General features: G+C 41.5%; 1 protein-coding gene and 1 pseudogene across 1 annotated transcript in view; both read right to left on the bottom strand.

Annotated features, from left to right (window-relative positions):
* Positions 1-5,449, bottom strand: LOC148102405 (zinc finger BED domain-containing protein 6-like; annotated as a pseudogene).
* A 2,279-nt stretch (positions 5,450-7,728) lies between these two features.
* Positions 7,729-15,298, bottom strand: part of LOC118455962 (basement membrane-specific heparan sulfate proteoglycan core protein-like) — a 37,430-nt gene continuing 29,860 nt past the window's right edge. The window contains exons 12-15 of the mRNA XM_087842391.1: positions 14,951-15,211; positions 13,269-13,544; positions 12,989-13,152; positions 7,729-7,872 (exon numbers count right to left, since the gene is read on the bottom strand). Of these exons, the coding sequence (XP_087698517.1) occupies positions 7,729-7,872; positions 12,989-13,152; positions 13,269-13,544; positions 14,951-15,211 (845 nt within the window). The remainder of the gene's footprint in view (positions 7,873-12,988; positions 13,153-13,268; positions 13,545-14,950; positions 15,212-15,298) is intronic.

Below are 15,298 nucleotides of genomic sequence, written 5' to 3'. Positions count from 1 at the left end.
TCAAGGAACCACCATGCTAATAGTCACCTGATGATCACCTGTAAGGTCTGTTGCCTCCAAAAAAGGCTCAAGCAAAGCACAAAGGTCTTACATCTGAGCCCACTCTCGTGCTGAAAACACTAAATTCTCTGTATCGCTGCACGTTTCAGTGATGGACCTATGGTCAAGTGTGATCATAGCCTTTAACTGTCTGTAGGTGCTATTCCAGTGGGTGTTGTTTGCTGCTGGGATGGACTTATTTGAGCCAAAGTGTGCCTCAAACAAGTCTTTGTGGTTACTACTGCTGTGCTGCAGGGTTGTAAACCTGCTGGCTTTGGCAATGGCTCTAGCTATTGCCTTTACCTCTTTCATCCCATCACTGATTACGAGTTGCAGTGAGTGGGCGAAACAAGAAAGACGTTCACCCGTTGACCATGGATCAGAATCTTCTGCATCCTCCCACATTGTTTCATCATCGAGGTCATTACTGCTGTCACCTTCAGGGTGCTCTACTTCTGACATCCTGACTTTAAAGGCCCGCTTCATATTGGATGCATTATCTGTGAGAATGTAGCTTATTTTATGGCCAATGCCATACTCCACAACTATGTTGTCAAATGCTGAGGCGATTCGTTCATCACAGTGCTTTTCTGTGAAACACCTACAGTCAAGCAAAAATGATTGTAAACTGTAAAAGTAAAATTTTATTTATATAGCACATTTCTAGATAAAAGATCACAAAGTGCTTCACAAAGTATAGAACAAAAACAGACAAAAGTTAACAAAATGCAATTCTAAAAAGATGTGTTTTTAGCTGTTTTTTAAAAGTGACCACTGAGTCTGCAGATCTTAAGTTCTGAGGAAGAGACTTCTACAGTCTGGCGGCCACAGTGGCAAAAGCTCTATCACCCTTGGTTTTCAGCCTTGTATGCTGAATAACAAGTAGGCCCTGATCACAAGATCTCAGGGACATACTAGGGACATAGGGCTGTAAAAGTTCAATGATGTAGGCTGGTGCTTGTCCTTGAAGAGCTTTAAATGTCAGAACCAGTATCTTAAAATGGATTCTGAATACAACGGGGAGGCAGTGCAACTGTATAAGCAACGGTGTCACATGGGGGTACTTAGATGTTTTGGTCAGAAGCCTTGCTGCAGCATTTTGGACAATCTGCAGACGCTCCAGGGAGTTTTTGTTTAGACATGTAAACAGTGAATTGCAGTAGTCCAATTGTGATGAAATTAATGCATTAATAACAATCTCCAGTTCAGTATGAGATACTATAGGGCTCAATTTAGAGATATTTCTTAAATGATAGAAGCAGGACTGAACCAGAGATTTGACGTGAACATCTAGAGTAAGAGCAGAATCAAAGGTTACCCCGAGGTTCCTGATAGACGGTTTCACAAAATATGAAAGAGGACCAAGAGCATTCATTATGTTAGGTACATGTCTGTCCAGAGCACGTACAAGGACTTCAGACTTATCTACATTAAGTTGGAGGAAGTTGTCAGCCATCCAACCTTTGATGGATTCTAAGCACTCATTTAGAATCTGCAGCTTAGAAATATCTTCAGGTTTAAAATAAATATATAACTGGATGTCATCCGCGTAGCAGTGGTAGCAAATGTCCTCGAAGGGGCTCAAAATATGCTGGAGAGGAAGTAGATATATTGAAAACAATAAGGGCTCCAACACAGAACCTTGTGGCACACCATAGGACAGGGACATGGAAGATGACCTGTACTTAGAGACCGCCACAAAAAAGTATCGTTCATAGAGATACGTGGAGAACCACTCTAAGGCAGACTCACATTTTCCAGCATCGTTTTGCATCAGAATGTCACTGGAAACTCTAAGAAGGGCTTTCTCAGCAGAATGAGCTCTACAAAAGCCAGACTGAAATTTGTCAAAGATATTATGTTTATCTAAAACTGCTGTAAGCTGTTTAGCCACAACCTTCTTTAATATCTTAGCAATTAACGGTATTTTTGAGATTGGTCTGTAATTGCTAGTAGGAGATGGGTCCAGTGTGGGTTTTTTTTTTTTTTTTTTTTTTTTTTTTTTTTTTTTTTACAGGGGGTGTATAGCAGCAGTATTAAAATAAGCAGGGACTTTACCAGACCCCAGCGAGGTGTTAACAATGGTGAGCACACAGGGACCAATAGAATGGAAGACATTTTTGAATAACGATGCGGGTAAAATGTCGAGTGAACAGGAGGATGCTTTCGTTGCATTAACTATTTTTATCAGCTCTGGTAGTGAGACGGGTAAAAAAAAGCTTTCTAAAATTACAGGCCGAGCTGGCGTAGGAACTGAGAATGCAGATGCTGATGGGGACAATTTTTCCTTACATTGCTAAATTTTTCTAGAAAGAAGGAAATAAATTTTTCACAGTCTCCATTAGAAGAAATAATGGCAGCAGGTGGAGCAGGAGTAATAATATCAGTAATAGTGTCAAATAACACCTTAGGATTACCTCTGCTCTTTGCAACCAGATGAGAAAAATAAGCAGCCCTCGCATCCCTAATTGCATTAAAAGAGGCTAAAAGATCCTTTAAGTAAAGGAGATGAACATTTAAATGAGTTTTCCTCCACAAGCGCTCAGCTTTACGACAGTCACGTTTAATGGAGTGGATACTGTCATTTAGCCAGGGTAAGGACTTAGAAACAGAAACTGATCTCATTTTAACCAGACAGATTTCATCTAAAATTGAAAAACAATAGATATTAAATAAATCTGTTAAGAAATCAACACCGTTTTTGCAGGGATAGTGTCGTGGTCCTGAGCCTGTTGACTCAGTGTTTTGTTTCTTTATGCTTTTGGTATTCTGATTAGGTATTTCATTATCATTCGCCATTTTGGTTAGGTTTCTGTTCTCTGCCTGTCCATGATGTCTTTATGCCTGCTTGTGAGTCTGCGTCTGTGTCTCTGTCTGTCGTGTGCTTCCTGTATTATTTTGTAGGTCTGTGTCCTATGTCAGTGCGTTCAGCTTTGTGCTCTCCCTGTCTTGTCAGTGTAATCAGCGTCAGCCGTGTCTCCCAGCTGTTTCCTCTTCGCTCCGTTCACCTCTTGTATTTAGTGTCTGTGTCTTCCCCTACTCGGTGTCGCGTCGTTAACGTCTTCTACCCTGAAGTTAACTGTGTGTTCCGTCTGCTAGCCTGCCTGTCTGCTTAGTTTATTTCTGTATTCTTAGTTTAGTTAAGTTTATGTTCCTTTTCTGCCCAGCAATAAAGCTGCGTGTTTTGAGTTTATATCTGCCTCCGAATCCTGCATTTGGAGTCCTTCCTCCCTGCCTGCCTGCACACAGCCATGACAGATAGAGTTAAATTAAAAGCATCCGAGAAACTCTCCACTGTGGAGAAATTTATGATGCGCGAGATAATTGTCCTGTGAACAGGAGACAAAGGCTCATGAGAAGACGTGTTAAAAGAATACAGTGATGATCAGAGATAAAAAAAATAGAATTAATATTCAAACCCAAAGTAAAAACAATGTCAAGTGTGTGTCCTTTGTTATGTGTGGGGCCTGACACATGCTGGGTAAAATGAAAAGAATCCATAATGTTGATAAAACCTCTGGCAAAGAGATCGGAGTCGTCATCAACATGTATGCTAAAATCCCCAACTAAAAGCAGTCTGGACAACCGCATAGTGGAGGACAGGAAGTCGCTGAACTCTGATATAAACAAGCTATTTGGGCTGGATGGACGATACACCACAGCACAATAGCAGCAGCTAGAGTCCTTGTTCTTGCAGGCAACATGAGCAGTAACTCCCAGGAAAGACCGAAGCCTCCGGTCAGACAAGAGGTCTGTTGTTATTGCTGCATTTGGCTGGATATCCAGGGCTTTGATTATGTCACCCTTCACTTTAGTGACAAGGTGAGGTATCAGCCTCTCTGTCAAGGTGGTCCTAGACACAGGAGTGTATTTGCTGTATTTGAAGGACATTCGGGAAGTGTTTAAAATGTGGATTCTCAACGATAGACAGGGGGAGAGAGCGTCCAACTATAAAGTCCTGTAGGATGGACTAGGTGATGGCCTGTTGCCTGGGTGAATTTGGGGAAAATAAGTGGATGCTTGGAGCAAACAATGATAAATGAGGCTGTGTGGGATTGACCGCTATCACTGATGTTGCAGATCCTGCTTTGTACTCCAAGTACCTACAAAACAGGGAAATAGGAATCTGTAAAACATCTGTTTCTATTCAACCACAACAAACTACTGTATCTTACAAGCACAGTAATTTTAAATCTATCAATGAGGGCAGATCTTTGCATACAAAATGACCTAATCCAATTTAGTGTGACACATTTATAGATCATTAGGCACAACTAGTAATAATGAAAATACTGGAGTGTTCAGGGTTGCAAGACCTTAAATAACAAGAACAGAAAAACAGTTGAATTAAATCTACAAAAGACAAAATGTCTGTGCATTAACTTTGCATATTGCATTAAGCCTCCTCATGTCAGTCAGCTATCAGACACAGCTGTATTGACAAGAAATGAACTACTCAATAAAGTCTGAAGTTACACTAATACAAAATAACTGTCTAATAATGGCATGTTGCAGCAGCCCCTACACACTGGACTGGTTTTGTAGGGCAACATAGTAGAAAACACCTAAGAAAATCATAGTCAAAGATCCTTGAGTTTGATTTTAGAACTTTAGGACTCAGTTTTGCCATCTGTGCTATCTGGACCAAAGCCATAGACTGCTCTGATCTGAGCTTCTGAGCCACTGTTGAGAATACCGCTGTTAGCCTAGCAATGTTAAAGGGACACTCTTGAAAAGCCCGTCCTTCCTTACGAGTCAGCAACCACATAAATATGCCCATTAAAGTCGACAACAAACCACACCATACCAGCTCTTAAAGTGCTCACTGAAATGGTTTCGATATATTTCTGCTCAATGAATTCACCAAAGTACCTAAAGTTAGTGAAAACTATTTAAGTAGGTGATAGCCAGTGCTAGTGCTAGCTACCTGTACATAGCATGTAACGTTAGTTACAATCTTCACAAGTTAACTCTGCAGAGACAGTTGCAAAAAATCTGTCCCTAAATAATTTATACCGCTTGAAGAACACATTATAGATAACAATAATACATGAACATGACCTGGCCATCTGAGGTTGGAAAGGTAGGCAGAAGAGTTTGAAAATGGAAAGATGGCTACTGGCTAGCTTACCTTTGAGGGTGTTTGCGCTCCAGGCGTCTGGTGAAGGTTGAAGTAGTCCCGGCTGTATCGGTCAAGGAGACTTTGCAAAATCTGCATTTTGCCAAATGCTTCTTTTTGCATTTACCGAAAACTCTTTGTGGTCTATGAACAGACGAAGTCTCTGACCTTTCTGTAACTTACTGATCTAGCATACTGCTCAATCTAATGGGTTGTATTTAGTTGTGTTTGAGGGGTGCGAAAGGCGAAATAATAATAATAATACGCCACAATATGGAGGGATTTGAGCATAGCGAGCCACTGTGTGTCGCTGTGTGAGAGCTGAGCAGCGAAAGGAAATTAAGTGAGGAGCCGGCTCTCGGTCAATGGGAGTTGACTCTTCTATTCTCTACAAAGCACTCTAAGCACGGCTCTTAGAGCTGATGCTTTTGTGCATGACCCATTATCGAATGTTACGTTGTGTGTCATGGATACTGTTGACTCCAAATCTCCCAACCACTATGTTCATCTGAGACAGCAAAACTGAGACAGCGAGACCAAGACAAGACCGAGACCAAAGTCCGTCGAGACCAGGACAAGACATGTAAAAGTGGTCTCGAGACCGGTCTCGAGACATCCAACTCTAATGACTGCCAAAACAAACATAACTGACCTAAACATGAAATGACACACAAGGGTATATATAATGGCTGATCAGACCATAGTGACACACAAGGGATAACTAAACAAAACACAATTGTAAATAACAAACAGTGCAGTATCGTCTGGTTTGTAAATAAACTAAACACCAAAGAAGAAAATCAAAAACCACTTAACCCTAAACTTTTTTTGACAAAGGTTAGTCAAAAATCAAAGTAATGAAGTGGTATGAATACATAAGCAAACTAAATGTGCACCCTTAGAAATAGAACAAATGTATCCAAACCAATCAAAGTTATTGGAAACTAAAGTGTGTTACTGTGTTCAAATGAAGAAATGAAAATACAAGAGTTACTGACTTTAGAGTGTGGCCATGGGTTTGGCCATCACATTTGGGAATATCTGGATTATTGATGGTTTGAATCCTGTGAACATTCCTGGATATCTCAGAGCCAATCATCAAAAAAACTTCCTCTTTTTAAAACAGCAGCACTTTGAATCAACAAGAAACCCAGAGTTACACGGAGTTAACATGCAGAATAAAATGTTCAGGCTCCACATGTTAGTAAATGTTGAATAAGCAGAAGAAAATACACAAGAGTAGAAGATGTTTCACTCAGAATGTTCTACTTTATTTGATCACTTTCTGCTGTGGTCAAATTGTGGAAATCAGGTCAGTGAAACTAGACATCCTTCCTGTTCACAACATTAATATGCACCCCTGGCTCTGCAGTGCAAGTGTGCATTCTTTGTTATACTTGGATACTTATCTGCAATACTCACTTGCCACCCTCTCTTGCCCTAAAGAACTCTGGTCAGTCTAATTCTCACTCACTGTTTCTCAATGGAATATACCAAGACCTTGATATTACTGCATAATTTACACCTCACTTCTGCTCTGGCTTCTTCTCTGTCCTCTCCTGATAGAAACAGCAACTTGAACAGTTTCTCTGAAATCCCATCATACTAAAGTAATTGTAACGTATGTATATCTGTGTATATATAACCAAACTCGTCCTTGACAACTGCTTCTTTGTCTTATAATCTACATAGTGTACCAACATATAACTTCTATAAGATGATTAATTAGAATATTTACTTCAAACAAAATGTATTGTTTCTGCTTCTGTGTATTCTTATATAGAGAAACCATTTATATCACTCTGATGAAGTGTTAAGATTACTGAAAAATCAGGTGTTATTTATTTGTTTGTTTAAAAAAGTTGATAGTTTATGAAATAAATGCAATTATGATAATAATACATCAGGATATCAAACATCAGAAAACAGACTATGATAATCATGTTTGATCACATACGTGTATTTTTCTAGAAGTGATAAGGAAAAAAAAAGAGCAGCAAAAGATTATTTTGGTTTGTGAAAATGAGAACTAGCTCCAGTAGCCACCATGCTGGCTAAATTGTGATGCTCACTGAGTGAACAGACCAAACCTCCCATGATGCAGCTTCTTTCTGCTAATGGGAATTATGGCTTTGTTGACCAGAAATTAGTTGATTCTGAGTATGTAGCATGAAATTATATTATGATGGTGAAAAAAACAAGCTTAAAAACAGAAGAAGAATGCTAAAGCAGGCAATGCATTTCACAGATATTCATTTGAATCTTCTAGTGAGGCTCATCGTATTATGTGAGGAGCTGCTCACCACAGGGCTGTACTTTTTCATTTAATTTAACAGCGGTGTAACACAGTAAACTCAAAAAAGTGAAAGTAGGTGGTTTTTCTATTAACAAGAGTCAAACTTGTAATTAAAAAAATAATTTTAGGTTTCTGCTGTGAGCGTAATTAAATCATGTACGATCTGCGTGAAGTTCAACAACTTTGTTACATTTATTCTCGTTGAGATGATGTGATACAATCTAGGAAGACTGATTAGTTGCCTGGACTCTTTCATTCAAATAGTTTTCAGTTTTTAAGTGTAACTTTCTGTTCCTCCAGGTGTCTGTGGGGCTGAACTGGTGTTGCTGTAGAGAGGATCTGCCTGGTTTTTAGAGAAGTGGATGCTGGCATACTGAAGATCATCCTGTTCCTGTGGCTCCTCCTGATCAGAGAGACACTGCATAGAAAAAAAATGATCTTAGATTAGAATGGTGAATGATGATTTTTTTTTTACTGCAATTATATTTCTGGTTTCACCTGTTCTTTGTTGTCTGCTCTGCCTTCAGTCTTGGATGATTCCTTGGAATTCCTCTTTTTTCTGAGGAGTGAAATGATAATGAACAAAAGAACAACACAATGACTGAAAAGTAAAAGTTTAATGCGACAGATCTGCTCACCGAATCCAAAGGAAGACAGGGAGGGATGTGACAGACAGGAGAACAGCAGCAGTTACTCCAGCAGCTTTTATCTTCTTTGCTCCTGATCAAGATCAAAGTAAAGCACTAATAGTTAATTAAGTATTCCATAACGTTCGACCTGTGTATGACCTGAACAGTGTTGGAGTTTTAGGCTAGAGAAGCCAAGTTCTTCTCCAGTGAAAAATAAAAATAGAAATCTATTTAAACACAGCAGAGTAACGTGATCTCACTCTGTTAATCTCAAACAGTGTTTTATCATAAAGTTTCTCTCATTTCAGTTGTCTCAATGCACTTTATACTGTAAAGTAAAAACCCTACAATAAACATTCCTTTACAGTGGCAGCAGTTGGCTATTGTCTCTGGAAATAGGGTTAACTAGGGTGCCCCTTATTCCACTGAAAACTGTAGCACATCTTAATTTCATAGCCTTGTCTGCATTTGATTAAAAATCACTTCAAGCTGAGTGGCCTGCAGCTTTATCTGGCTGGGTGCACATGGGCATTATGGATAAATCCCTGGTTTTTAACAGGAGGTTAAAAATGTCACTGGCTCTGCTTTCAGTATTCTGAGATCAGTTAAAATCTGCTTTTTGCATGGAAACAGGACTAGCATTAGCAATAAACATGCTTCTTGTCATCGTGATAGATAAGTTACAATGTTGATTCTTAGGACTCTTTAGCACATGAATAAGGAAAGCCTTGACAGCAGACCGTGGGACTCCTGCCATATTCTGTTTAACCAAACAGGCAAGTTGAACAGTTACAGGTGCAGCCAGTATTTTATTTTTAATATATTTAAATTATCTTTGTAAATCAAGTTGCAGGCCTGGTTTTCTGAACTCATTAATGATTATTTTGAGATATTTGGCCCTCACAGGACAGACACCATACAAACATATGCTTTTGAAGATGTTGATGGATTAGTGTAGATTCAAAAGAGTCCAAGGAGCTTGCAAAGAAAAGCATCTGGACTTCTTTAAGTTGTTTGAAGACGTTTCACCTCTCATCTGAGAAGCTTCTTCAGTTCTAAGGTCAAATGGTGGGGAGTCCCAGATTTAAACCTAGTGGGAGTATCCCCCCACAGAGGGATAGGGAAAAGGACCCCCTGATGATCCTCTAATCGCCTGAGCCAAGGTGTGAAACTGGGTGTGGGTCCCAATCAGCCAGAGTTTCAGGTGAGCTCATTATGAAACCTGGCCCCACCTTATCATGTGAATTCCTGAGGTCAGATGGCCCAGGATTTGAGTGGGCGTTAAGGCGTCTGGGGAGGGAACTCAAAACTGGATTATAGATGGCAGACAGTTGGTGTCGTAAACCACCACCTCTGTTCAAAGATGGTCGCTCACAGTGGACATGGATGGCTTCTTTCACTCCTCTTTCAAACCATCTGTCCTCTCTGTCCAAAATGTGAACATTGGCATCCTTGAAAGAGTGTCCTTTATCCTTAAGATGCAGATGGACAGCTGAATCTTGTCCTGTGGAGGTGGCTCTTCTATGTTGTGCCATGCGTTTGTGAAGTGGCTGTTTGGTCTCTCCAATGTAGAGGTCTGGGCATTCCTCGCTGCACTGTACAGCATACACCACATTGTTAAGTCTGTGTTTTGGAGTTTTGTCTTTTGGGTGAACCAGTTTTTGTCTGAGCGTGTTGCTGGGTCTGAAATGCACCGGGATGTCATGCTTGGAGAAAACCCTCCTGAATTTTTCTGATACACCGGCTACATAGGGGATGACAATGTTGTTGCGTCTGTCCTTCTTATCCTTCTTATCCAGGCTTAGAGGGAACATGTTCTGCCCGGTGGTGTAGGGTCCTAATTACTCCAAGTTTGTGTTCCAGAGGGTGATGGGAGTCGAAGAGGAGGTACTGGTCCGTGTGTGTGGGCTTCCGGTAAACTTCGATGTTGAGGTTGCCATTCTCTTCAATGTGCACATCGCAGTCCAGGAAAGGCAAACAGTTATCCTTTGTGTCTTCCCTGGTGAACTTGATATTTTTATCCACAGCGTTAATGTGCGCAGTGAAGGATTCCACTTCATGTGTCTTGATTTTGACCCAGGTGCCGTCTACATATCTGTACCAGTGGCTGGGTACTCTTCCTTTGAAAGAGCCAAGAGCCTTCCTTTCCACTTCCTCCATAATAATAATAATAATAATAATAATACATTTTATTTAAAAATAGCGCCTTTCAGAGCACCCAAGGACACTGTACAACAGATAAAAACACAAAAACTGAAAATATACACAATAATAAAAATAACAGATAAAAGTTAAGAGCATACAGAGGTTTAAACATAAGCAATTTTAAACAGATGAGTTTTGAGGGTGGACTTAAAAAGAGGGAATGAACTAATATTTCTGAGGTCAGGGGGTAAGGAATTCCAAAGTCGAGGGGCAGAGCAACTAAAAGCCCTGCCCCCCCATTGTAATCAGACGAGCAGAAGGAACAGAGAGAGAAAGAGAAGATGAAGATCTGAGGCACCGGGATGGGAAGTACATCTGTACTAAATCGGAGAGGTATGGTGGAGAGAGAGAATGAAGAGCCTTAAATGTATAAAGGATTATTTTAAAATGGATGCGAAATTTAACCGGGAGCCAGTGAAGCTGCTTCAGGATTGGGGAGATGTGGTGGGTAGAGGAAGTCCTAGTAATAATACGGGCAGCAGAGTTCTGGACACGTTGGAGCTTGTTGATGGATTTTTGTGTAAGGCCAAATAATAGTGAGTTACAGTAATCAATTCGAGAGATAATAAGATTATGGACGAGAATGGCAGTGGCATGAGGAGTGAGGAAAGGGCGGAGCCGATTGATGTTACGGAGTTGAAAATATGCTGCACGTGTGACATTATTGATATGTGAATTAAAAGATAATGTGCTATCAAGAATGACACCCAAGCTTTTCACAGAGGGAGAGATAGGGACCAGCTAATTATTGATGGTGAGAGAGAAATTGTTAATTCTGGATAGCAATCGTTTAGTGCCGACCAGGAGAAGTTCTGATTTATTGCTGTTGAGTTTAAGGAAGTTGGAGGAGAACCAGGAATTGAGTTCAGCTAAGCAGAGGGTGAGGGAGGGTGGAGGAAGAGTAGAATCGGGTTTGGTAGAGAGGTAAAGCTGGGTGTCATCGGCATAGCAGTGGAACTGAATATTATATTTACGAAAAATATGTCAGAGAGGAAGAAGGTAAATGATGAAAAGAAGGGGCCCGAGGACAGATCCCTGGGGCACCCCAGTAGATAGAGGAGAAGGCTGAGAAATGAAGGATTTTAATTGAATGAACTGAGTGCGGTCAGACAGGTATGATTTGAACCAGGCTAATGGAGTATGAGAGAGACCAATAGAAGCTAATCTGCTAAGAAGAATGGGATGAGAGATGGTGTCAAAGGCTGCACTCAGATCAAGGAGAATAAGGATGGAGAGGAGACCAGAATCAGCTGCCATAAGAAGATCGTTTGTTATTTTTATAAGAGCAGTTTCGGTGCTATGCAGAGGACGGAAACCAGACTGGAACTGTTCGTAAAGGTTATTATCAGTTAGGTGTAGATGGACTTGAGAAGCAACTATTTTTACAAGAATTTTTGAGAGGAATGGTAGATTGGAGATAGGACTGAAATTATTAAAGTTGTTGGGATCTAGACCTGTTTTTTTCAGGATTGGGGTAATGGCAGCAACTTTGAAAGAAGCAGGAACAGTTCCAGTGGTGAGTGAAGAGTGAATAATAGCAGATATGAGGGGAAGGAGAGGGGGTAAACAGGCTTTGACAAGGACAGTGGGGATAGGATCAAGCTGGCAGGTAGAAGGTTTTGATTTGTGGATGAGATCAGCAATATCAATTAAAGTCGGAAGTTGAAAAACAGAGAGGAAGTGAGAAGGGGGTGGAATTACGACAGAGGAGCTACATTGAGCATTAGGGACCAAGTCAAGGTGTATTTTATGAATTTTTTCAGTGAAGAATGGCATTAGAGCGTCGCAGAAGTTCGATGAATAGAGATGAGCGGGCAGAGAATCAGGTGGCCTGTTAAAGGAGTTGAATAATGAGAATAGGGTCTTGGTGGAGTTCTCACTTGAACAGACAATGGTAGAATAATAGGCAGATTTAGTTTGACTGATACATTCCTGATAAAACAGAACATCGTTATTAAACATATCCTTATGAATAGTAAGGCCTGTTTTCTTATAAAGACGTTCAAGCCGTCAGCCTTTAGCTTTCAATAGTCGGAGTTCAGGTGTGTACCAGGGTGCAGAGCGAGAAAAGAGTACAGTTCTGTTTTTTTGTGGAGCAAGAGAATTCAAAATACTACTGAGGCTATGATTATAATAAAATACTAGATCCTCTTGAATAGCCAAATTGCTAAGAGACAAGCAGCTAGAGAGAGCAGAAGAAAGGATATCAAGATTTATATTCTTGATATTCCGGAAAGAAATAATACGAGGATTGTTAATTATAGAGAAAGTCATGTGAACATTAAAGGAGAGAAGTAGATGATCCGAAATTAGCAGCTCGTCAGCTGTGCAGTTGGAGGGGGTAAGGCCAGAACAACAGACTAGGTCCAAAGTATGGCCCTTAGTGTGGGTAGAGAAGTTTATGTATTGTTTAAGGCTGAAGCTATCAAAGCAGGATAAAAGGTCCTTGGTAAGAGGATGATTGCAGTTATCCACGTGGACGTTGAAGTCACCCAGCAATATTATATTAGGAGAAACAGTAGCTAGGTTGGTCAGCAGATCAGCAAAGTCACTGATAAAAACAGAATTAAATTTTGGGGGGCGGTAAATGACAGCTATAACAGTTGGAGTAGGTCCTGAGAGTTGACAAACAACAGATTCAAAGGAGCTGTAGGTAGGGACAGACAGCGGCAAGACTTTCCAGTTCTCGCGATAGATTACCGCGAGGCCACCACCACGGCCGGACTCACGAGGTTGGCAGGTGTAAACAAACCCCGGGGGGGTGGAGTCGTTGAGTTGCAAAAAGTCATTGGGCTGTTGCCATGTCTCAGTCAAGCAGAAAAAGTCAAACTTACGGTCTGTTAGGAGATCCTGGATGAGATGTCCTTTGTTCGTAAGCAAACGGATATTAAGCAGGCCGAAGTTGACGGAAGTACTGTCGGACTGGATGAGAGTGTTGGCCGACCTGGGCAGGTTAGCCAAAACATTGTGGTCAACAGACCTGCCGGGGTTCCGTTGACAGAGACCAGAGGTGGACCAGAAGGACTGAATTGGCTTGGAATTATCCTGATGGAAATACCAACGGGAGCCCCGATGTACGTACTTTCGACGAGGGAGGAAGGCAATGTCCATGTGGAGATGAAGAGCAGCCAGCGGCGGAGCAGCCAGGGAGAAGCGGAGCCGGAGGAGCTCATCAGCTGTATACTGATGGAGCCCAGTACCGAGTGGGTAGATCGATGACATAAAGATCCAGACCCACACAGACATTGCATAGATCCTGAAAGGCCACATCACAGACAGGAACAACCGGACAAAGACAGAGACGCCGGTGGGCCATAGAGACAGGAACAGGACAGGAATCCGTAGCGACAGAGGTAGCGGTGAGTAGCGGCAGCAAGTAGCGCCAGCGTTCATTCAACCGGAAGGAAGTAAAAACCATGTAAAGGTTAGCTACAATAGGTGACACGGGGGGAGCCCATGGCACAGCCATGTTTTTGTCTGTAGAAGCCTTCATTGTATTTGAAGTATGTTGTGGTAAGGCAGAGGTCTAACAGTGTGCAAATCTGATCGGGTGTGAAGTTGGTCCTGTCTTCCAAGGAGCTGTCTTCTTGTAGTCATTTTCTGACAGTCTCTACGGTCTCCGTGGTGGGTATGCAAGTGAAGAGAGAGACTACATCAAAGGACACCATCGTTTCATCTGGATCCAGGGTTTCTGGACCTTGTCAGTAAAGTCGGTGGAGTTATTGATGTGGTGTGGGGTGTTCCCCACGAGAGGAGCAAGGATGGTAGCAAGGTGTTTTGCAATGTTATAAGTGGCTGAGCTTATGCTACTGACTATGGGTCTGAGTGGGACAGCTTCTTTGTGGATTTTAGGAAGTCCGTAAATGCAGGGTATGGCATCCCCTGGGTAAAGGTGGTGATATGTAAGGCGGTCAATGATTTTGTCCTTTTCAAAGTCTTGAAGGCAAGATATAACTTTCTTTTTGTAGCTGCTTGTGGGGTCTCGCTTTAAGGCTTCGTAGGTATTGTTGTCACTGAGGAGAGTAGTCATCTTTGTATGGTAATCTGTAGTGTTTAGGACCACGGTGCGTCTTCCCTTATCTGCTGGTAAAACAGTGATGTTGTGGTCTTTGCTCAGGGAAGCGACGGCCTTCTTTTCTTGTATTGTGAGGTTGGACCGAGGGACTTTGGCACTGGAGAGGGTGGCTGAGACTTTCATCCTGATTTGCTCTGCTTCTGTCTGTGATAATTTATTAATCCGTATGGCGGATTCTGTGGCTGTGATGAGGTCCATTATGGGCAACTGTTGTGGAGAAATGGCAAAATTGAGTCCTTTGGCTAATACTCTTTTCAGGTTCAGTGAGATTCCGGTCTGAAAAGTTCTTTACCCATTTCTCCTGACTGTCTTCAGGTGTGTTTTCTTCTCTGGGTTGCGTAGGTTCAGAATGAGGAGTGTGTGTTTTTGAAAGCAAGGTGTGAAATTTCCTGCGTTGTCTTTCTTTTCCTTTAGAGTGTTGGGCCAGATCAGCTAACCCAATCAGCCAGATTAAATCTATTATAAATTATTATTTATTATTTATGTTATTATAAATTCTAGTGCCATCCAATAAATAGCCATAGCGCATGAATGTAGATTGTGCCTGACTTTTTGAGTGTATCCAGTATGTATATATAAATGATTACCTGGCACAATGGTCTGCTGTAAGGTGGAGTTATGACGTCCCAGCTTGTTCTGGGCTTCACAGTAATAACGCCCACTGTGCTCAGGTCTGAACTTGGTGACGGTGAAGTTCTGTCCAAATGCTTTTGGTAAATTTTCATCCTCCTTGTACCAGGTGTAGTTAGCTGCTGGGTTAGCATCACTGCTACAGGTCAGAGTGACTGAACTGCCCTCCACTATCTCAGCAGAGGGACTCACTGACACAGAGGGAAGCTTTGGAGCATCTGGAGGAGAGATAAGGACAATGACAACATGGTTGGTTATAAATATACTCAAGCCTTTGCAGGCTTCTCACAACGCTACAAAAATTA

This window comes from Neolamprologus brichardi, chromosome 6 (assembly GCF_056152115.1).
Source record: "Neolamprologus brichardi isolate AB-2024 chromosome 6, ASM5615211v1, whole genome shotgun sequence".
In the NCBI taxonomy this organism is placed as follows: domain Eukaryota; kingdom Metazoa; phylum Chordata; class Actinopteri; order Cichliformes; family Cichlidae; genus Neolamprologus; species Neolamprologus brichardi.
The sequence above is the reverse complement of the archived record's forward strand: the minus strand, read 5'-3'. Positions and strand labels throughout refer to the sequence as shown.